This window comes from Seriola aureovittata, chromosome 12 (genome assembly GCF_021018895.1).
Source record: "Seriola aureovittata isolate HTS-2021-v1 ecotype China chromosome 12, ASM2101889v1, whole genome shotgun sequence".
Classification (NCBI taxonomy): Eukaryota; Metazoa; Chordata; class Actinopteri; order Carangiformes; family Carangidae; genus Seriola; species Seriola aureovittata.
The window spans coordinates 24,370,866-24,394,354 of record NC_079375.1 but is presented as its reverse complement, the minus strand read 5'-3'; the positions used below and the strand labels follow the sequence as shown (position 1 = coordinate 24,394,354).

At 40.9% G+C, this 23,489-nt stretch overlaps 1 protein-coding gene across 9 annotated transcripts in view; it reads right to left on the bottom strand.

Annotated features, from left to right (window-relative positions):
* The window catches only part of astn1 (astrotactin 1), a 380,707-nt gene that overhangs the window by 30,336 nt on the left and 326,882 nt on the right, over positions 1-23,489 (bottom strand). For all 9 annotated transcript variants that reach the window (XM_056392103.1, XM_056392104.1, XM_056392108.1 and 6 more), the window contains 3 exons: positions 18,199-18,476; positions 15,949-16,082; positions 14,996-15,147 (listed from right to left, as the gene is read on the bottom strand). In XM_056392103.1, coding sequence (XP_056248078.1) covers positions 14,996-15,147; positions 15,949-16,082; positions 18,199-18,476 — 564 coding nt within the window. The remainder of the gene's footprint in view (positions 1-14,995; positions 15,148-15,948; positions 16,083-18,198; positions 18,477-23,489) is intronic.

The window sequence follows — 23,489 nt, the reverse complement described above, 5'->3', positions numbered from 1 at the left end:
TTATATATGTGCTACGTATCTGAGTCTGGCCGTAGTGCCAGTTGCCAGATACTGTTGTCTTGGATAGACACGGTGTTACCAAACCTATCAGCCTCGCTGTGAGGACCAGACTCCACAGTCACTGGTGGTTGCTCTTCAAGAAATAGCTACAGCATGTAACTCTCTCTAAAACCACCTACTGTCACTTTTACATTTCTTTTACTGTAGATTTTAACAAAATTATATAATTACATAATAAAATAACGAAACTGACGTTGCTAACTATTTTTAAACTTTGGGCAAAGCCAGGCTAAGTGTATCAGCTTCTCCAGTCTTTAAGCTAAGCTAGGCTAACTACATCCTGACTCCAGCTCTCTACTTAATACAGAAGCAGAGTGATCAGCTTTCTTATCCAACCCTTAGAAGTGATAATGTAATAGGTAGTTTGAGTGAAGTTGGTAGAGTTGCATGACAGAAGCCTAAACAAACTGTGAAGTTTCAAGACGATGCCTCTGAGGCACGAAGTTTCATTTGCTAGTCAGACTGGGATGTGTGATTTATATGGCATGTGAGTACTGGAAGTAATTTGTGTCACCCTGAACTACATTCAAAACACTGTAAAAAAAACAAAACAGTTCATTTGTGCACCTGGCTAAAACTAGTTGGAGAGTAAAGGAGTTCAAATCAAACCTTCATGACCACAAAAGTTGGATTTTAATAATGTAGTAATATTAAGCTAACCCAAAACTGCACCCTAATCATTTCATATTTTCTCCTGCAATGACAGCACCATGTCTCACATCATCCACTGAAACAGCAGTCGGGTTTAGAGAGGCACATATCATGAACCTGATGAACTGCGAGGAGAGGGGTGAGAAGAAAACCAGAGTGGGGTAAAGGGGGAGAGAGAGTGAGAACGCAAATGGGACATTTACAGTGCAACACCAATGCACACACACACAATTATGTACAAACACACAAATGCCGCCTATAAAGGTAAACCCTTGAGCTTAAATGTTCTCCTTTCTCCATCCTATAACAGGTTTCACTACGGGTTGCCTGGGAATTCATCCACTTCTGTTAAAGCAGACAGCTTCCTTGTAACTAGCTGTAATTGGCAGTTACACACACACACACACACACACACACACACACACACACACACACACACACACACACACACACACACTCACACACAATTGGCAGCAAAGCCTTTAATAAATAACATCTGGGCTTGGTTGTCTACCTTTCCATTGAATAAAAGGTAAAAAAGGACCAGCAACACAACAACAACAACAACAACAACAGATCACTGACAAACCCCTCACTGTTGTTTCTTGGCACTTCAGCACCGGTCACAACCACTACCAGACCATGATGATTGGCCACATGAAGGGGGGATTTGCTTTTAATCTCTGAAGAGCAGCGTCCCAGTGGATATGAAGGGGTAATTGTCAGACAGAAGGAACAGACAGGGAAAGATAAGGAAGATGAGGAAGAAGAGTTTGAGACAGCCTGAAGGTATCATTTAAAAAAAATAACCTTGCGTGAAAGAGAAGGAGGTACGGCCATACAATCTGCGTGCGCTTTCTCCAAATTTGTGTTTGATATGTGCGCTGCCAGGCTGCCATTTGCGTCACGGCAGCAAAATTCATAGAACATTACATCTTCAGAGGGGCGATAAATTGTTTTATAATTTGATAGAAGTGCGTCTGACCAAATTGATAGCAGTTGCCATGAGAGAGCTTTGCACGCCAACCGTAATTTTGGCCAAATACGTCAATAAAAGAATGAAATACCTTGGACAAAGTGGGATACAGCAGTCAATTACACAGTCAAGTCTGAAGGCTGCATACCTTGTAAACAACTGCGTGTCCACATATCAACGCTTTTTTATGTGGTTTATACGGGGAAAGTCAAGATTTTGGCTTCTCTCGACATTTCCGCTTTCTTTCAACTTTCTTTTCCCTCTCACTTTTTCTTTATCTGTCGTTCCCCTCTCAACCGAGCTATGCGCAATTCACAATGACAACATTTTTAAGTGCTTCTGGAGGGTTCAAGCTGTCCATCAGTCGTTCATCTCACGCAACCGATAAGCTTCTATTCCTGCAAATGTGTCAGTTCACACCGACATGCTCCAAAAGTTTCTTTTTTTTTTTTTCTTAGCGCGCTTAGTGAAGCACAACCCCCTCACAGTGTGTCATTCACATTAGGCTGATTTTCCAGTTTGAACTTGTGAACCAAAACTGCAGCAATCCATCAAGGCCCACAGTGCCACTCTGAACTTTTTTTACTGGTTTTCTGCTGGTAAAAACAGTTTCCTGGTCTTTTTCTTATTAGACAGTGAGGATCATGGTGAGGACAGTTTGGCCAGCCGCTGTCCTTTCAGCACCAAAGGAGATGTGGTGATAAAAGGATGCCTAGTTCTGTGGATAGTGATGAAGTTAACAGAGGATGAAGTCATTATAATGCTTCACTTTTTTCTGTATAGATTAAACATATTTCTTTCTTTTCTTTTGACAACCCACGCCTTCATTTTCTGTTAGTTGGGACAAGTCTCTGGACTCCGGGTCCTCCTGGACGATGAAAAGATGAAAGATGCTTCTCTTCTGACCTGCATATGTGTTGCATTGTTTCACAAGTAAAACAGCACAGATTTATCTGTTATATCTCTTTCCAAATGTCAGCGTTCTCACATTGACCATAGGTAAATTGGCATATTAAAAGAGGATGTGCGCCAATTTTACACATCAAAGTCTGTTTACATGTCTCAGGGAGTGCAACTGCATATATGAAAAAAGTTGTATGAAGCCTTTTGGGGCTTTGCATCGTGGGTAAAGTAGGTGCCAGAGTTTGACAAAGAAGAATGTATGGAATAAAGAAGACAATAGAACTTTGGTTCTACTTCACTAACTTTGACACATTGATAAGATTCTAGCCTTTGAGGCTAACGTTAGCTAGCATACTATTATTGACAGATATTAAAACTGACCCCCAGTTCCCATTGAAGAATAGACAAACACTTAGCGAGACGACCACAAAAAAAACATTTTCTCATCCAGATTTGTTTAACCTTCTGCTATTGATTGTTGTCACTCCAAAATATTTCTAACGTTGCACAATTTTGTTTACATCTGCTTCCCCGTGAGATCACGTGAGATCACATGAGATCACATGAGGTGGTGCATTTCCTCCTGATTGCTCCCTCTGGCACGATAATCTTAATAATATCCTGTAGTGTGTGCATGTTTGAAATTATAGAGAGGAACATCTGCGAAGTTTCTCCTTATGTGCGTGATGCAACCTAATTTCAAAATCTATTAGGATTTAAAAACTGCAGTCTGAGCCCGGCTTTACCAGTTAGGTTGACGTATGCACTGGGACTCTGTTCTAAGTGACGAGGATGCATGTACAGCAGCTCCCCATTCTCACACACTACTGAAATACCTGGTTCATACTGCAGCACTAACATCAACAATATGACTTCAGTCCCCAACAATCAAGCTGCTTCAGTCTGGATTAATGTTTAGGTTCAGAAGCGGTCGTGAGGATCATGGTGACCTTGACTGGACAACGCTAGACACTTCACTCTCCAAAGTTTAGGGCTCAGTTGCTTTACTCCGTTTATACTGTGGCAACTAACAGTCAAGGTAAATGCAACGAAAGGCCTGACTTATCAGAGCACACAAGCACAGTGCTCTCTGCTGTTCGTTTGCATGTACTGTACTGTACTTTAAGAGGTGTTTTGCACAGGGCAACAGAGAAGGTTGTACCTGGTGTGTACAAGAAGAACAACAAGTCCAGATGAGGAATGAGCCGCAAGCAGGGCTGGGGATAAATCAGAAGGTACTGAAATGTTATAGCTGAAGTGTTTTTTATTAATTGCATGACCACATGCCAGGGGGACTGATTTACCAGTGCAGCTTAGCCTCTGACATATAGAACATTTATCTTCCTCATGATGATGCCCAAAGAGGCCGATGATGTTTTCAGTAGAGGGTTTCAGCCAAAGTACCCTTTTATAACTGGCAGTTCAAAGCTGCTATTAGAAAAATATCTGATTGCTGAAAATTGCGATAGACACTATGAGTTTGGTGACAGCTGCCACCACACTTTAAATAAATGTTCTCTTTGTATCTTTGTATATGTAAGTTTTTTTAGTGATAGAAGATTTTAAAAACATAAAATGTCTCCCATCTGCTGCCTGTCCTTGTTTGATCTCTGAAGGCCAACTCAGAGGAAAGTGTGAATCTGAATAACCTGACAATGTCAATGACCAGCAGAAGAAATAAATACAAAAAAAGGTGTGTATGTGCATATGTGTCTTTGTAAGTATTAGGTCATTCCTTCATGCCCAGCAGACAAAGTGAGACCCTGGCGGGAAAGCATTCCTCAAAGATGAGATGCTGTTTCTTTCACCTCAGAGAGAAATTGAGCTCTGACAGAGGAGACTCCAAATACATTTTCTACAGAAACACAAATAATCAAAAGGACACAGTTAAGGATCATTTGGAAAGTTCTTGAATATTAAATTGCAGGTATGAAAAAGCAGCATGACGTCATGCTCATTCATGTATAGTGGTTTAGCCGTGACTTTTATTAATCATCAACTGAACCTTTACATCTTTTACTCTGTAGTTCAGCTTAGAGTGCTATGGGGACGATGTGTTTCTAGTAGGCCAACCCAGAGGTTAGCATCACCCTGGTTCCCTCCACAAAAAAGCCAAAGGGATTTTTCTAGTGGCTTTTCGGCTTTTGCAGAAAATAAGCTCTGTGACAAACAAAAGTTTATGATACATGTTTTGTTCAGCAACATAATCTTCACAAATGAAAACCACTTTTATCAATTTTGAATCGTAAATATAATCGTCAGTAAAAAGCTAATGTTTATACGGTCATAGTCTTTCATTTAGCCACATGTTAGCAACCGCCTTTTATAAGACACGTAGAAGCTTAAAACAAACACGAGTGGGCTAAAATACTGACCTATTTTATGTTGTAGAATAAAACATTAAAATGTCTTTATGGATTTGTCCGAGGTAAGAAGCACCAGGTGGTGTGAGAACACTCAGTAGTCTCCAGGTACATTATATGAAATATTGATTTTTACCCATGAGTACAAAAGGATCACGTCCAGCGACACCTGTTGCAGAGAGCAAAGCTCTGACTCGCATCTGTTTATATGTTGAACAGGACTTCAGAGCCCAGCCTTCTTGGAATCCGTTGCTTGGGTTCTGGAGAGAGCTTCAGCTTGAGACTTCATAAAGATCACTGCTCATGTTGGCAAAGAAGGAGAAGCCTGGAGTGACTTGGATATTAAAATCAAGTGGTATTTTGTTATTGAACTGCACTATCATGGGCTAACCAACACCATGTTTCATAAGTGCACGTGGCAGTAGAACGCCAGGCCAAAGATTGATGATGAACTTTGCAGTCATAACATTAGATCTGAAGCAAGTATCCTGAATAAAGAGAAATGCAGAGCAGTCAGCTGATGACCAGCTGTGGTAAATTGGATCAGATTATCGGGGAACCTGTTGGACTCGATAAACGTTAACAGTGAGGAGGGTCAGCACCTCCAAGTCTGGGGCCTGGTACTCTGTAAAAATGGTGGACTGAAATGACTGATTTGCTGCTCCATCCGAATGTTTTCCAGTGTTGGGGTCATAACCACAGATGAAGGTTAAATACTGGCAGATGATTGACTAGCAGACTGCTTCAGTTCCGTCGATGTTGTATCAAGGTGATTCTGAAAGTGCTACGTCTTTCCCTTCACAATCACAACCAGTTTGCTGCTGAAGAAATAAGACTGTGGACACTTTTTCCTTTGCAGAGTCTTTGGGCTCACCTTTAGAGACAAGATCAGAACGTGGAGTACTGCTGCACATATGCATTGAAAAGAGCCGACTGGTTCAGGTTTCTAATTAAGAAGCCTCATATAGACTTTCCTGTGGAAGTATTCTGGGTGCATCCAACTAGGAGGAGACCCGGGGGTAAACCCAGAACATGCTCTGGGTTTAAATATCTTGTCCAGCCTGTGAATGCCTCAGGATTTTGGCAGACGGAGACAGAATATGTGCAGGTACAGGAGCCTCTGCGCTGCTGCTTTCTGTAGAGCCCGGACCCAGAAAATTAGAGGAAAGTGGTTGGATGGGTGGTGGGGTTAAAATATCACCTATGAATGTAAGATTACACTTCACATGTTTACAAAAAGGGCGTTTACTTTACATCCAGCTACAGAGGAATGAAGGCGACCGACTCCTGATTGCTCAAGATGACATAGTGTTGTGCTCACTGGAGTAAAGAGAAAGCAGGTGGGAAGGGTCAAGCAGGAAGTGACTCAGAGGAAGTGACTGGTGCGAAAAGGAAGCTCAGCCCCAGTTTAGGTTTGAGGTGATACACACCTTTCAGTCAACCCTGGTGTCTGTGTTGAGGTATGTGTGTGTGTGCGATGTAGATAGGTGAGTAATGTGTTTATTGATTGGATTCCATGTTCCACTGACCCTTGAGCAAACCTTGCCCTCGCTGGGTGATCAAAGCTGTTACATCATTGTACTGCTCACAGCTCAGGGGATGTTTGTTTTCACAGCGAGACTGGTCCAGCCGAGCGGTGCCCTGACTTAAAGCAGACTTCCTATTCGTGAAGCTTCCACACATCTGCTGGGGACCGTGCTTATGTGTGTGTGTGTGTGTGTGTGTGTGTGTGTGCGCGCGCTTACACTATGATCTCACCTTGTGTGCCTGAAGCTTGTTAAGGGAGAGATTACTGCACAAACAAGCTGTTGTCAGCTGCAGATCTAACCGAGTCTTGGACGCTATAATCCTCAGCTGTATGGACTGTATGTTGAATTATCTAACATTACATAACCGCAAACTAAGAAAGGATACGACCGCTGCAACCGTGCAGCTGTCAGTGAATGTATGCTGTTTATAAACAACAAAGCTTTAAGGATGTTGTGTAGACAACAGGGGATATTCCGACATCTGTTTCTGATGAGCCTTCAGAGAAAGTAAAGGGCAGATATTTGTTTTTTTTTTTTTTCTAGTATTTTTTTGGTTCTTCCACAGATGATCAGTAGAGTCTGTTCAGATCTTTTCCCGTAAGTGTATGCTCTGTTTTCACTGTCCTTCTGGAATTTATCATGCAAGTCATTTGGGGATAAAATTCGGGGAAGAAATAATATGTCAGATATTGAAGCAGCGTCACACAGTTTCCGATGGCAGTGGTACCAGTATGAAAACAAACGATCCATACTGGGTTGACATGCAAATCCTAGTGTGAACAATTGGTTAATACAGGTTGAGAAGATTCATTCACTATTCTTACACATAAATTTAACTTTGCTCTTTCCTTACTCCTCTACCACCCACGTTGTGGAGGAGTAGGGAAAGATAAATAGTTAAAATGTAAGAGCAAAACAGAAACTAACATGATTTTACAACAATCTCTGTTTTGAAAGAAGTTTTTAAATCTGGGGATAAAATCCCTGAAATATGGAAGATTCATTTGGCTTAGGAAGGATAATAATGTTCATTTACTTTATACATTATCAAAGTCCTGAGCCTCACTACAATCACCAGAAGCACAGTAAGCTGGGAGGACATCTGAAGTATCTCCCAGTGACATAGTGCTGTACATTGAAAATCATAGAGAACAAGTCCATGTATTCTCATTGATGAATTTCTCTTGCCACTTATCCAGGATGGGATTCCATTTGAACGATATCCCTACATATGCAGTTCCATCCATTCCTGCTTAAGTATCATTAATAATAGTGCAAACTAACTGCAATACATCCATCAGGTATTATCCTGAAAAACATAATGTCATGAATACTGCCTGCCTGGAGCTTGGAGCTTCCCCTTTCAATGAAAAACTACCTTAATGGCTTCAGGACTTCTTCCAAGCACTTTATATTAGTGGCTTGCAGTGACTTTTACAGAGAGGCAACCAACGCCATTGAACTCAACCCCCCCCTCCACACCAAGCACATACACACACACACATATATATAAAACAAAAAAAATCACTTCTAAATATTCACCATTAACTGACAATGACACACTCCAGTGACAAAGCAGAATCAATACGCCGTCTGTAACGTCTCAAACTTACTGCACCTTGATTTACACAATGGAAAAGATATTAGTATGAAAACTAAAAAGCAGAACACAATTAAAAGGCTTGGTTATTAAGTTATATCGTTTATTGTAAATTGCAACTTGAATAAATTTGTCTGTGAAAGCTTTCCTTGCAAAAGGAATTGAAAGATGCTCTACAATACACATTAACTCCTCGTCGTCACACGTGTGACCACGTGACCAAGATGGTCGCTCGTTTACTTGCTACTGCTGCCTCTAAACACTTAGGACGAAAAGACCGTTGAAGCAATTTCAGTATCGTTCTGACCGATGTCTGTCTTTAGCCTCACCTGGTCCAGCACTGCTTGCCTTGCTTGTCCTGATGGCACATCACTTCTAAAGTATATTTTCTACAAATACAGTTGATTGGAAATATTCTGACTGTACTTTGACTCTATACTCTGTAGAGTTTTCATCCACTGTGGTTTGACCCATGCCTTGATGCCTTTTGGAAAAACAAAAATCTATAGAAGAGGAAGATAAAAAGAGAGAGCGGAGGAAATGAAAAGAAGAAAAATGAGAGAAAGAAGGAACATGTGGTTAAAAGAAAAAGAGAGAGGAGTTCATAGTAGGTGCAAACCTGAAGAAAAAAAAGCACAGGAGAGGAGGCAAGGATAAGAAAAAGATTTAAAGAGAGAAGATAAGAATTCGAGGGGAGAAAAGCAAACAGGGGATGAGAAGAAAGATGAGGGAGTGGTGAAGAAAAAGCAACAAGAGGAGAGGAGAGGCAGCCAAGGGCAGATCTGTGGAGACTGATTTCTCTGAGATGACAGAAGAATGACAGCTGAAATCAAAACCACACCATACAGCCAGCTTTCCAGATCTTTCCATCGTTTTCTACCCTGTTCCTGTCTTTTTGTTTTGCTTTTCTCTTTCCCTCACTCCTCTTCTTCACTTGGTGGTCTTTTTCCTCCCCTTCTTCCTCCTCCCCTCCTCCTCCTCTCATAACTCAACAGAACTTCCATGTCCAGCCACCTTTGCCAGTCTGTTCACATTGGGTTGTGTTCTCCAGCGTAATTAATCATCTGAGACCTGCATTACAGGGCATTCAGAAAGTATTCAGACCCCTTCACTGTTTCACATTTTGTCATGTTGCAGCCTTTAATTATTTTTCTTTCCCTCACAGTGAAAACTTTAAAACTGAATTTTAGAAATTTTTGCAAAGTTAGAAAAAAAAAAGGAAAAACTTTGCTCTGATCAGCTTTCCCTCAACCCTGACCAGTCTCCTTGTCCGTCCTGCTGAAACCCCCCCCCCCCCCCCCCCCACAGCATGACGCCGCCACCACCATGCTCCACCGTTAGGATTGGTATGGGGCAGGTGATGAGCGATGCCTGGCTTCCTCCAGACATGACGCTTAGAACTGAGGCCATCTCCACACCTCTCTTTCCAAGGCCCTTCTCCCTCAGATGCTCAGTGTGGCTGGGCGGCCATCTCTGAGTAGAGTCCTGGTTGTTCCAAACTTCTTCCATGTAAGTATGATGGAGGTCACTGTGATCTTGGGAACCTTCAATGCAGCAGAGTTTTTTTTTTCTAGTAGCCTTCCCCAGATCGATACGATCTTGTCTGTGTGTGTGTCTTTCTAAACCAGTCATTGGAACTGACCACAGGTGGACTCAAATCAAAGAGAAATGGAGACACCTGTGTCATAGCAAAGGGTCCGAGGTTCTGGTTTCACTTTGTCATCACGGGATATTGAGTGTGGATTGATGAGGGATAAAACGAATTTAAACGATTTTAGCATTAAGGCTGCAACATAACAAAACTCGACACAGGTGAAGGGGTCTGAACACTTTCTGAATGCAATGTATGTGTATGTGTTTTTCTATTTTCTTTTAAAGCAACTCAGCCACACCAACCAGAGCTGGATAACTTTCACTCAGTGTAATTAGAGCAGTGGCGGGCAATTTCACACATCGGAGAGTCTAAAAGGCAGCGAGAGAGAGAGAGCGGTTAAAAGTTTTGACAATTTCAACACTCAGAAGTTATGGAATGTGATCTCAGTAAACTGTGTAATCCCCTGACCTACACGTTATCTTCTTGGTGTGCGGTGGGTGTCCTGAAGGTGAAGGGGTTCAAATGTAACTTGCTTCTTGCTCTTTAGAGCCGTTTTCTCGTGTGAACAATGTTCAGAGAATCAGTTCGGGACACCGTCCGGAGTTGCTCTTTCACACAACATGAGATCGTCCATGTCAGACATGTTCTCACCTACTGGAAATACTGGTTTAGATGATGGGTGGCGCCTGGGTAGAGAGGACAGGATGTAGGATAGAAACGCCATCGACGTGCCAACTCGTTTGCTGTGAATTCAGCGGATAATGACCGGCTCTATTCACACATGGGCTCGATCGTACATTACACGGACTTTGTACTCGGGAGCTGGCAGTGTAAAGTCCGTTTAATGTCTGGTTCAACTGAGTCGGACATTTTTGTTCTCACATACAGCTCCTCCGGGCATTGTCTAGATAAGTTCAGGGTTGCAGTGTGTGTGTGAAAGCACTACAAGACAATTCTCTGTGCTTTGTTCTTAAGGTTTAACGCATGTTTTTCAGCGGGTGGAAATGTTTACATAGTCCAAAGCAAAACCTTTTTTCCCCACAAAGTCTATGTGTCTATATCAGAGAGGATTTATTCTTTTCTCTTGCAGCTATACTCTGTTATTTCAGGCACTGAAGTGGAATCAATTGTATGTACCAGTGGGAAAACAAATGGTTTATACCGGGTTAACATGCACATCCTTGGGTTTTCTTGAATTGCTTTACTTTAATATGTGGTTGTGTTTCCAAAATCAGCACAGCGTGTTAGTGCACCCTGTTCTCTTATGGCCTAAAAAATAAATGATGTCTAAGACTCGATAAAGCATAAATGTTTATATCTTTATACTGTAGGTTACACTTGCCTGGGACCAAAGCAACATAAATTTAAACTGATATAAACTAGTGGTTTTGCCATTTTATGTTATGGCAGTTAGACAGTGAAGTCCTCTTTTAAAAGTAGTGATTGTTATATCCCGTTAGAGACTCTCTGATGTTCTTGAATACTTAGTCTCTACCTGCACTGAAACTAACAGCACAACATCAAATACCTCTGCATGGTCACAGAGTCAAAACAGCTGCTCTGCACCTTCAACAGTCCTGAGCTGATGCGGAGCTCTAACTTGCAGTGCGCGGAGGACTTGACTGATCGCCAGCATCAGTGTGCTGCCCCAGAAAGGTTCATCATCATTTGACCAGATGCTAATCTCTTTTGTTGCCGGGGAGAAAACACTGAAGTATTTAGTAAAAGGACGTTAACTTTTGAGTGTTAGCTAGCTTAAAGAATATACCAATAATTTCCCCACATGGAAACACATGGGTACCTTATCTTAGAGTGGCTCTAGCTGATATTCAGGTTGGTTTTTATAAATTAAAGTTTGGGGACTTTTACTTTCTAAATCCTACAGATGAAGATACAATATTTATTATTACAAATGAGGTTCAGAAAGCTCAACATCAGAGAATTTCACTGATTAAAACCTCAAAGTGCACATTATAGATAAAATACTCTCAGACTGCTCTTAACTAGAGTTGTGTCTGTGCAGCGTCGTACATCTCTTGTGGTGGAGATTGGACACGATGGGGCAACAAACGAGTGAGTAAAGTCTGATAAACTCATCCTCTGCTTGAGTTCTGCAGTGATGGATTATACCTCCCAGGCAAGTGGTGTATCCGTGAGTTTGTTTTGAGGCACATAATGAAGAGACTGGGATCTCTTTTTCCGATGTGAACCATCACAATATCCACAATATGCCATCCTGTAAGGGATGAAGAAATCATCCATGTGTGGAGCTGAAGGAGCTGAGGGGTAGTAAAGACATTTCCCTGTGTAAGAAAGTAATCTCCATTAGTTTAATGAGGATGGCTGAAGTGTATGACACCATGGAAAGGAACAATGTCTTATTTAGACATTGCAACAGAATCTGTAAACTGGAAAAGCTCAGCATGACAGTAACAATCCAGTCAAGAGTGGAATATTCCTGTGCCACAGTTTCTGTGTTTCTTGCCAAGTACCGATGCTGATTTCCACAAAAACATTTCCATAAGTTCCTTGGTAGTTACTGTATCTTGTTAGATACAGGACCATATGTTGTAAGACTGTTTATCTGATCGGAATATTTGTCGTTATCTCTTCTATATCTCTGTATCAACCGCTGACTGATAACAACAGCAGGTTATTGTAGCAGTAATGTCTTCATCTTGCAGCGGTTCCTGTTACGTCAAAAAGAAATTATGTCTCTTTCAATACGTCTGATCATGATTGACTCTTTCCAACAACTGTAAACTTTGATCTTGAACCAAAGTGCTATTCTGAAGCCTAAAAGACTGACTGTGTGGCGCGATAAGAAGTTTGTTTGAACTTTAAGTCCAAGTAAACATTATATCAAAGCACTGCAGCCCCAAAAATCTTCTCTCAACCACAGAAAGTCGTGGTGGATACTCGAGCAGCCGCCGCCTTCATCTTCTGTGTTTATCACTCTGACAGCGTAGATTAGGGGATGGGACAAACATTTGTTTTGTAAGGCTGTGGAACACAGTGGTAATGGTGAGCTGACACACGCGATTTGTTCAAAGGGCGCAGGAAGAAATTATGTTCCAAAATTCCAAAACAGAAACTGAAAGGTCATATTTGCCATTAAAGTGATATTTCATTGTTCCTTGTCAAAATGCTCCCCTGCACTAAAGTTTCAGCTGTGCTCCTGCAGTCACTACACATTAGCACTGACTCTGCACTTTCCATTGACAGTAACGCTGGATTCCCACCCTGGCAAAATGGAAAAATAAAGCAAAAGACCCAGGATTTATGTGGCAATTGCTTTTGAAATATAAGAATGTGAACCACTACAGCAGGGTATCAGCTGATATGATGAGAGCCTGTGGGTTGGCATTTCCTTAAAAGCTGATCTGCGACTCTTCTGTGTCAAAATGAAGTTTCAAGATGATATTGATGCTGTGTGTACACGATGTGTTAATTCAACTTAATTAAGCAATTAAGCATTGTTCATCGGCACAGACGGTATAACCAAACTTTGAAGCTGATGTTTAACGAGCCGCACGTCGACACCAAATATGTTTCAAAGATACGACGAAGCAGAAAAGAGAAAATGCCCTGTGATCATGGCTCATCGTGGTTAAATTCTTCACTAATATATATAAATAAAATATACCGTAGTATTGCAATATGTGCTTGTAATACAAAAGGGGGAAGAAAGACACTTGAGTTCAAGCAGGAGGCGACTGCTGATTTCACACCTTCCTTACAGAGATAAGTGAGTCTGCAGCTGAAGCTTCCAAACACTGACTTACATAAACAAATGGTACAACTTCCTTTATAGAAAATAAAATCCCTCGCAGCTAAAATGAACCTAACTGCTTAACCTATAGCTCATACTCACTATAATAGCAGTAATAAAGAAAGTGCTCTCCTTCTCTCTGGTGAATCTGCTGCATTGATTAATGATACTCGCTGTTTGGACTAATACAGTTTATTCTCTCATTAAAGCTACAACAAACTCTGGTACTCACAGGGAACTGCAACAGTCTCCATTATGGATTGGGTCATTACTGCTAAAATAAACTGCCCTTGTTTTGCCAGTTTCTACTAATATAGGTCCAGCCAAATAAGCTGGACTCTCTGTTATGGATGACAGAGCTGCACACACTCCTGCTGCTGCTTCTCCTATAAGTTTCTCCTTTTAGTGAGAGCACGAGAGAAAACATACCTTAACAAGTGCATGTCTTAATCCATATGGATTAAACAGTGAAAACATAAAGCCTTCTCAAAACACTTCAGTGAAAGAGAAGCTGCTTGAAAAAGTTAAGTTTTCAAGACTTTTGTGTTAATTCTAAGATAATGTGTTGTTGCTGTGAGAATAAAAACATTTCAATAAACATCATACGCTAATTTGTCATTACCAGTATGACTCCTTTTCTGCAACACTGCAGGAGAATTACAATGGTCCATAGGATAAACATGTATAAATATAATTGGCACAGCTGATTATTTTATAAAAATCAATATGTAGGAATTCAGCCCCAGGAATTCAATCCACAAAATAAATGCTACAAATAAATACTCCAAAACTTGATTATTATTACTGGTGTACGCCATCTTGTGGAGGCCTTAAAAACTACAAGTGGAAGAAGCCTAAAGCAAACAGAGTGATGTTTAAACCTGAGCGAAGGACGGATCTTCAGAAGGAAACAGGATCTCTGTGCGACCAGTGCTTGAAAAGCTGTGACTTCTTTCAGATTTAAATGTCCTTATTGAAAGTTTTTTGCAGTGGAACTTTTCCCAAACTCTAGAGGAAACTTCTATGATAAAAAAAAAGTGGAAATTCATGAAAGCCTTTTTCTGTGACAACAGTACAGGGGGGTTGATGCCAAGCAGAAGCCCCTTAGTGTATACTGTACAGCCACAGCTCGATGAAATCCCTTCTTTTTCACCTCTGGAGCAGGATTCCTTCCAGGTGGTTGACTAGATAAAAACAAATTAGGCTTTTTTTGGCCACATGGTGCTGACAAATTGGCAGGTTTGAGCCAGCATAAATAATGAACACTGGCCAACAGCTGCCCATACAAACTGAGGCCAACTGACTTACTCATTACCCCTCTCAAAGTGGTACACATCCAAAACATCAACAGTGCCTCTTGCTGGATTAGTAACTGTTGGAAGGACAGGGAGTAAACTATGTTTTGGGAGTTTCTGGAAAAAAAGGACTGAACTGGCATCACTCGTTGCCTGGCAACGCTAACCTGTTTCACAATTTTCCACCTATCAGATCTTGTATGTCATCAATTGCAGAACTTTTGATGTGGGTTGAGTTCTGGGCAGACGTACCTGTCTCAACTTTGGAGTGGTCAGTCCTCTCTGTCACCTTCTCCTGGCTGATGAGGTAATCAACAATCCGGACACCGATTGGTGGCTCAGTGTGGTTCCACTCCATGATGACCAATGAGCTGCTGGGCTCGTAGGTGTAAGACAGCTTCAGCCTGGCAACAGAGTGACAGAGATGTAAAACCGCGCCGCTGAGTGAAAGATGTTGTCAGCAAACTGGTCTCATTACTGTAACTGACAGCTAACATCATGTTCTGCTAAACTGTAGGAAGAAATGTTTTCTACGATGTCACACACACTTCTGTCAACAGGAAATCCAGTCATTTATCCCCTTATGTTGTGTCTGACTTGATTTACTCTGGAGTGATCAGCTGCACATACTTGGCTGTGGGACCCACAGGTTTTAATGTCAACCAATCAACACAGAAGCTAATTCCATTGATTAGCACTCCCTAGCTGGACAGGAGAAGTAAATCAGTGACTGCTGTATTCATGGACAAAACATGATCCCACCTCCAACCCCTCTGTGGTCAGTTTGCATCTCTTTGTAGTTGTTTGTGTCAATTTGCGGTTGTTTTGTGTCTCTTTCTATTCGTTTGTGTCTCTGTGTGGTCATTTCGCCTGCCTTTGTGGTTGTTTTGCATCGTTTAAATGAGCTTTGAGACTTTCCAGCAAGAAATAACAACGGTCTCTTTAAACAGAGACTCTGGTCCAGTGGCCCCTGACCCTCGGGCATCTGGACCTGTGCCTGTTAGGTCTGTTCACTCATCCATTCATGACTGTTATATTTGGCTGCAATAAAATACAGTGTACACGTGCATCTTGACGGCACATTACTCAAGACCACTGCAGCAGGAGACAGAGTTCTGCCAGTAAAATGATAGATGGTATTTACCACAACCCATCTGAGAGTAATGTGTGTAGGAGAAAAGTAATTTTCATTCTTAGTTACTAACATTGGTTGGGGAAGTGGGGCACAGGTGGGCAGCCCGTCTGTGCCAAAAGCACTGGAATCACACCGACACCAGTCATCGATAACATCGCCCTTCCCTGAACACCACAGCATGCTCATCATGGCCTCCTGAAGAGCCTGAGAAGGGAGAGAGCGAGGGAGAGAAGACAGACAAAACCTCAATTCAAAGCACGTCTAATTGGAACATGCAATATTCCCATATGCACAGTAACTCTCCAAATGTATTCTCACGTCATGAAATGTGGATTTTAGAATTATTTTCTTCTATTCATTTGATAGTAAGTAATAAGTAATAATATCAAATTATTTCTGGGCATTTGCTGTTACTAACTTTCATTAAAAAAACATTTTCAATGTTGACAGATATGTTTAAACCAGAGAGCTGATGTTTCAAAGAATAACATACATACCTACTTCAAGCCTTCCACATCCTTAAAGATAAATTCCCAGACTGAAAGAAAATGTCTGGCTCTACCTTGTCCAGCTGTGTCTGAAATCTTTACTCTCCATCATAATATATGAATCATAAAATACAATATGCTGAATAAACCTCATTGTTAAGTCAACAGTCAACCTGCAATGAATACGTTAGCTACCGATGCTAGAATTCTGTCACAGCACACTGACCCCAAACTTCTTCTGACTGAAGATATTTATTGAAACCATGAGCTGTTTTATTTACAATGACATGTGCCCATACAGACACACTGTTAAGATGGATGACACTTTAGTGGAGAATTGTAGAGACTGCCTCGAAGTTATCCAGTGTAATGAAGTGTCCTGCTCCCCCCACAGAACATAAGGTGTGATGTCAATGAGAACTGACTGAGCCAAATGGAGGAGACAGGATTGAGGAGCAGTGGTTTATTTCTGTGACTGTAGTTATCCGATACCGTACATGTATTTCTAGGTAATATGTTTACTTTTGTACTGCATTATTGGAACTACTTTAGTTTCATTTTGTGCAACTGGAATTACGCAAAAAATAAAATAAAATAAAGCCTATTGAAGCATAATGCAGCATTTCTGATTAATTCTTGTGAGATACTGTATACTGTTAAGATTTTACAATCTTTGCAATAAAGATGTGCCCCGCTGTTTGCTGTTATGAAATATTCGTTTATGCTGAATAAGTGAATAAAATCTATTTTAAAGACAAAACTGACACATTTGTTATATCCTCAGTTTTATATCAAGTGTTTAAGTTACTCAGAACAGAGAAATGTCAATTTTCAACTGTAAAAAACGTAAGAGTTCAATAAAAATCAACATTAAATCAGATAGTATCAAATAGTGATGGATTATTTGTATTGTTTTGTATCAGGTTGTTGACCATGTATGTCGACACTGTGCATTTTGATCTGAGATAGAAGATATCATAATTATATGTCATAGTGGTACGAGTATGTGTGAGCGAATTCATCATAAATGCTGCCTGTGTACCGTTTAACACAAGTGGATGCACAGTGAAGCTGTAGCAACCTGCAAACAGCTGCAATCAATAACAGCGGCTGTATTGGTCTGCCTGAGCTTCACAATGAAAGCCTGACACCCCGGGAGGGTGGACAGCATTGTACCAAACCTTTCTTCTGCAGGACTAGAAGCAGTGACGACATACAGTATAGATGAAGTCAAATAAGTCACAGCATAGTACGGCAGATTATGGCACAGCATGCTGCCGGCAGAGTGAGGTATGATTCTCTAAAAGGAAAAGTCTTCTCTGTAAAATCCTGTTTCTGTAATCTGTTTCATAATGAGGCCATGAAGTTTTCAGGCCTGATGGATTCCCAACACACTGTACAGTCACAAACACATGGTGCATTTCATAGCAGGATGCCAGTTAATAGACTGACTGTAGTTAAATGATCACACACCCATACTCAGGTCTGGATTGAGTTTTTGCATTGTTTGCTGCTGTCCTCACACATTAAGAGAGCTTAGATGAGAAAATGGTGGAAAAGTTTACTTTCTCCAGATCAAAGAAAACTTTGATTTTACTGAACAAAGCATGACAAGGACTCTGGACAATAACTGCTTCCTTTAATCATACACAGGGAAGGTAAGTGAGATAATCCAATTCAGGAGGATGAGAGAAGATGTAGCCACCAATTTTGAGGGTGTAACGGAAAAATTATATAATGTGTGCAGGAGGACTGTTTTTCAGACATTAGACTGTCCTAGCTGTTTATAGTATGTATATTAAGGATAAAGACAAATAAAACACTGTACACACCTGGTATGTCTCATTGTTGGACACTAATTCATAGATGGGTGCAGCCTTGGTAATCTGCAGCAGGACAGGCTCAGACTGCTGCCGTCCTTGTGCCGCCCTCGGACTCATGTGGCAGAGGTGGCAGGAGCGTGGGCATTGGCCTTGGCTGGTACAGTCCATACGCACACCGGCCGCCATACGTTTCGCACCCGTGTCCAGCAGACTGGCAATATATGCGGGATAGGTAAGCGTCCTGGGCTCCTTGTCACGCTCTTCTGACTCCTCTGAAGGAGAGTTTCCTGCATGGACAGATGGAAGGGAACTGGTTAACTGATGACCTGCCACTTGACTAGTTAAAATATAAAAGGCACTTGTTTTTAAAAACAATCATAAAAATGTTCCAATGCACTTTACACAGTTTACACAGCACCGATGCAATACAAAGTATTAAATATTAATAGAATTAAACTATGAAAAACAAAATAACAAGTCTTATTACCAATAATGACATACATTCAGACCCCTTCTCTTTTTTCACACTTTGCTATATTGCAAACAAGCCGAAATAAAGTTGATCACTTTTTTACCTTAGTAAATATTTTGGACTGTTATTTTACTCAATAGTATTCTCAGTAACCCACCTACAATTGTGGCTCATTGGAAGCCAACAATCCTTCTGTTGAAAAAGTGGAGGGGTCTGAATTCTTCCTGAATGCACTGTATATACTAGACACTGTAGATGGTGAGGTCACATGTTCCTAGTAATGAGATAAGGGAGCAAAGGAGTGCTGAACTGAGAGAATATTTCTTGGCAAAAACATGGCAAAACTACAAAGTCTTAATAGGTTCCCAGATTCCCACATCTCCCTTCTGGAGTCTTTTTAACTTTTCTACATCACAAGCAGAATACATGAGCGGGAGTGTAAATATTTGGGCCACATCTACAGCTACAAAGAGCTTTTCTCTCTAGCAAATAAGGTGAACTGCTGAGATCTCTACTGAACAATGAAACATTGGATTGCTGTACTATTGCTGTTATTGCTGCAGTTACAGAGTGCTGCAGGAATGAGTCATAAAACCTAGAAATATTTTTGCACTTTCGGTTCCCTCGCCCTGAAGTCAATGGGTTTTGAATGGGTTTTTGGTTAGACGCCTGAAATAAGATAAAACAAGCCCAAGACATCATTCTACGACACAAAATATGTCAGTAAATACCCTACAGAGGTGGGAGTGCTAGGGAGGCAATTTTACTTTTGCTCTTGTTAAGCAGAACAAAAATGTTGTCCCATGCTGTTTAACTTTCATTGATCATGTCATTTTAAAGAAAGACAAAGCTATGTGTCATTTGCACAGCAGTGGAAGGCTGATGACTTTGAAAAGAAAATAGGACCTAGGATGGAACCTTGTGGGACACCATTGAAGAGATTTGACTGTAAGAAAGATGCACCGGAAAGATTCTATTGCCAAAAAAAGGGGAAAATTTAACTTTGTGTTTAAGACAGAATATGATATATGGCCAAAATCAGTAATGGAAGTCCTAAACTTGACTGTGATATTCTGAAAGGATGTAATAACAAAGCTAAACATGTAAAAACAAGAAGGTGCTGCCTGTATTGCTTTGTTCTAGAGCAGATTGCTCTTTGCCATGTCTGTGCTTGTTACCTCAGAATCCAGCTGTATACCATCAGATGTTAGACAGCTCATCAAGATGAGTGACAAGTGGAGGGGCGAGGGTGATTATGAGGTGTTCTGTATGCAGCAGTTCCATGAAAAGTTTACTTTTTCAAGTTTGTTATATTTAACTTGTGTATTATGTAAATATGTGAATCAATTATTCCGTATAAAATGTTATTTTGTCTGAGACTGAGTAGCTTTTCCATTTCCGAGGGCCAAGTCAGAGAGCAGCAAGAGAGGGAAACGTGCTTACTGCAGAACTTTGACACTATTTTTCTCTTTTAAAAGGGGGGGGGGGGGGTTTTCAGATTACCATTCTGGGAGACTGCTTGGCTGTGAGAAAACACAGGCAATTTAAAAGCTCAAGCACCAATTAGGGAATATGCTTGTTGTGCAAGCTGCTTTTGATGGAATACAACTCAGGTTTGTGAGCCATGGGATGATGGGAAAAAGATTGCACACAAGTTCAGGGACTGGCACACATGCGCATATTAACGACAACAAAGCTGCAACAACAATTTTTTTCTTATATGTCTAATGTCTATACCTCTTGTGTGCTCCTGTTTATTTTTAATCTAACTTATGTGAAATTTGAATGTGTTTTCTCTGCAAATCCATTCTATTTTCACTCAATAAGTCTACAGTAAGTATGTTACTGTATTTGAGTTTAGTATCAAACTCACTTGACCTGGTTTGTAAAGCAGAGGAATCATCTAAATAAAGGTAATTGTATTAATGTAAATTGGGATAAACACACAAATTCTCTTGATACATTTGATACATCAAAACAAACTCACACAAGCACAGACACACCTGCCCAGCCTTTTTACCAAATATTCTGATAAACAACACATCTCTATCTGACTGAAAAATAACAAGCTCCCATCCAGTCTAAAGGTCTGTGTCCATGTGTAGTGTGATTATAGATCAGGTCTAGGTTCTATATTAATAATGTGAAAGTATCAAAACCTCAGTCCACAGAGAAATGCACACAGCCTGTATTCAGAAACTGAGCCTTAAAACCAGCCGTCAGGACTTCTGGAACTTTGTGATGTCAAAACAAAGCAGTCAACACCCTCAGCCATGCCCCAAGCCCCGCCCACCTGGACCCAGCATCAACCTTGTAGGATTTGAAATCTGAAATCTGCTATATTCTTATTCAATCACTCAGAAAACAGTCAGCCAATCAATAAGAGAGGTTCAGAGCCTCCTCTCTTCTGATTGGCTCACCGACCTGTTGTTACTAGAGCTCCAGAGAGAAGCCTGAGAGAGGAGATGTAAAACTACCCTGAGATGGTTTTTGGTTCTTAAAACCATAAATATGTCTTCTTATGGATCAACACTTCAAATTAAAAAACAGGAAAATAGAAAAATGTGGACCTTTAATAATATGACTAAGCAGCCAAATACAAAAGCCAGTAACAGAGTAGCAGAATGTCTCCATGTCACAGTCACAGTGTATCTGTTTGGATGTGTGTATGCATACACATTTGAATGTGTGTGTGTGTGTGTGTGTGTGTGTGTGTGTGTGTGTGTGTGTGTGTGTCTGTGTGTGTGTGTGTGTGTCTGTGAGTGTGAGTGTGTGTGTGTGTCTGTGAGTGTGAGTGTTGCTAACTTGTCATTAAAAAGAGATTAAGAATGTAAGTGCAATGGAAACATTGGTATTGGCGTGGTTGTCTTGGTAATTATCACCTTGTTGATTATACCTCTTCTCCCACTCTGAAATATCCACACACTTCATTTTGTCCAACACCTGCTGAGTATAACAGCTTTTTCTGAGTCATGTCATGATTGACAAGTAAATTTTATTCAGCTGAATAAAGGGTGAAAAAGTTTCTGTTGAACCAAGAAACTCTCAGCACAAGTCTAAAGTAACCCAGATGTTCTGTTTACTCAACGTGAATCAGGGCGTTTGGAGCGGAAAAATAAACTCCTGTTATGGCCTTAAAGTTTGTTTTGATTTTTTTTTAAATCACAAGGTCAATACAAAAAAAACTATGAAATTAAAAAACACAATATCTACAGTAATACGCTTAACAAAGTCAAATGAAACCTAATCTGGGTAATTTATGTACTAATGCACTGAATGAAAGTCTTTGATAACACAGCTGCCCCCAGATCCAGTAATGGATTATAAACTGGTGTAAATGTGTGTGAATAGTTGTGTGTCTCTGTGCACAGACTTACCACAACATCAGAACGTTCCTCGTTCAACAGTGTTGTTCATTTGTAATTCCCTCGCTAGATGTGCGTGTCTTTGCATGTGCGTGCACATCTCGACTGAACATGTCTTTGTTAATGTTAGCGTGAAGCTTTAGACGACCTAGACCAATCGACAGATAAGGCCCGACCAATCAGAGGTGTGTGAGCTCTGGACGTTCACACGTTTTGACCCCTGAGAGGCGTGTGTGTATGTGCGTGCTTGTGTGAGGGAGGGAGAGAGAGAGAGAGAGAGAGAGAGAGAGAGAGAGAGAGAGAGAGAGAGAGAGAGAGAGATGATTTCATGTAGCTCATCAAAGGAAATAAAAAAAGAAGCTTTTGTTGGTGGTGTGTGTGTAACTGGGCGGGTACAAGTAAATCAATGAGAAGTAGAGTGATAAAGAAAAAAGAAAAACATAGCTAGGAGCCTGTTGTGTGAGTGTGTCTATTCATGTGCAGAAAATATTTGCATTCTCAGACTTCATTCATCTGAACGTTGCCAAGGATGTCAACGTCCTTGCACTCCTGACCAGCCAAACTTTAATCTATCCTTGTCAAACTGGCTCACTTCCCACTAATCACCACTCATCATCCTCTCTTCACTTGCCACCTCCTGGCAGATGGAAATTAAATGTGGCAGTCATATTAGGACAGCTGGGTGCCTTTTAGGGCAAAGACGATTGGCATTGATTAGTTCAGTTTAGTTTTGGTTTAGCTCAGCAGCGCTCAGTGTCAGCTGGGACCATCGGGGGTGGGGGTGGGGGTGGGGGCATTGAAATGGGTGAACAGTCTGCCCTGATGGCCAAATACACAGGATATTATCACACCATGTCCTCTCCACTTCACCTCAGATTGTAACTACAAATCTAGGGGCTAGGTACAGTAAATAGTAGATACAGAGTATTATGTTCCTCCAAAAAGAAAATGGCACATTAATTCACTTACAAACTGAAAATTGAAAACTCATGAGCAATAAAACAGTCCTCTCTCTCTCTCTCTCTAGGTAACAGTAAAACAGTAAAACTTAGGTGAAGATTTTAAGCCAGCGTTACCAATCGAAAAACTAAAATGACCTCTGAAGTCTTTTCGCTATTTTCTTTATTTTCAAGGATTTAGGTTTTGATTTGTAACTGCTTCAAAAGAAACACATCGCAAAAACAAGATACTGCAGCTGCATTGTTACCGGTTAACAATATCCACTTTCTCATAAAGGCACACAGCTACTGTTTTTGCATATAACTGTTATTCAGTTTCAACACAGAGGGAAAATGGCCCTCAGGAACGCTCTGTGTAAAGCCTCTCTTGGCTATTTAATGAGTCACTGACATACATCAAGAGTCACTTTAGAATCACCCAACCAGCTCCTCTGGTGAAGAGCTAATGAGTGTTTGCTTATGTCCTGACAGGCTGCTTTACACTCTATGAGTTGACGTACACGG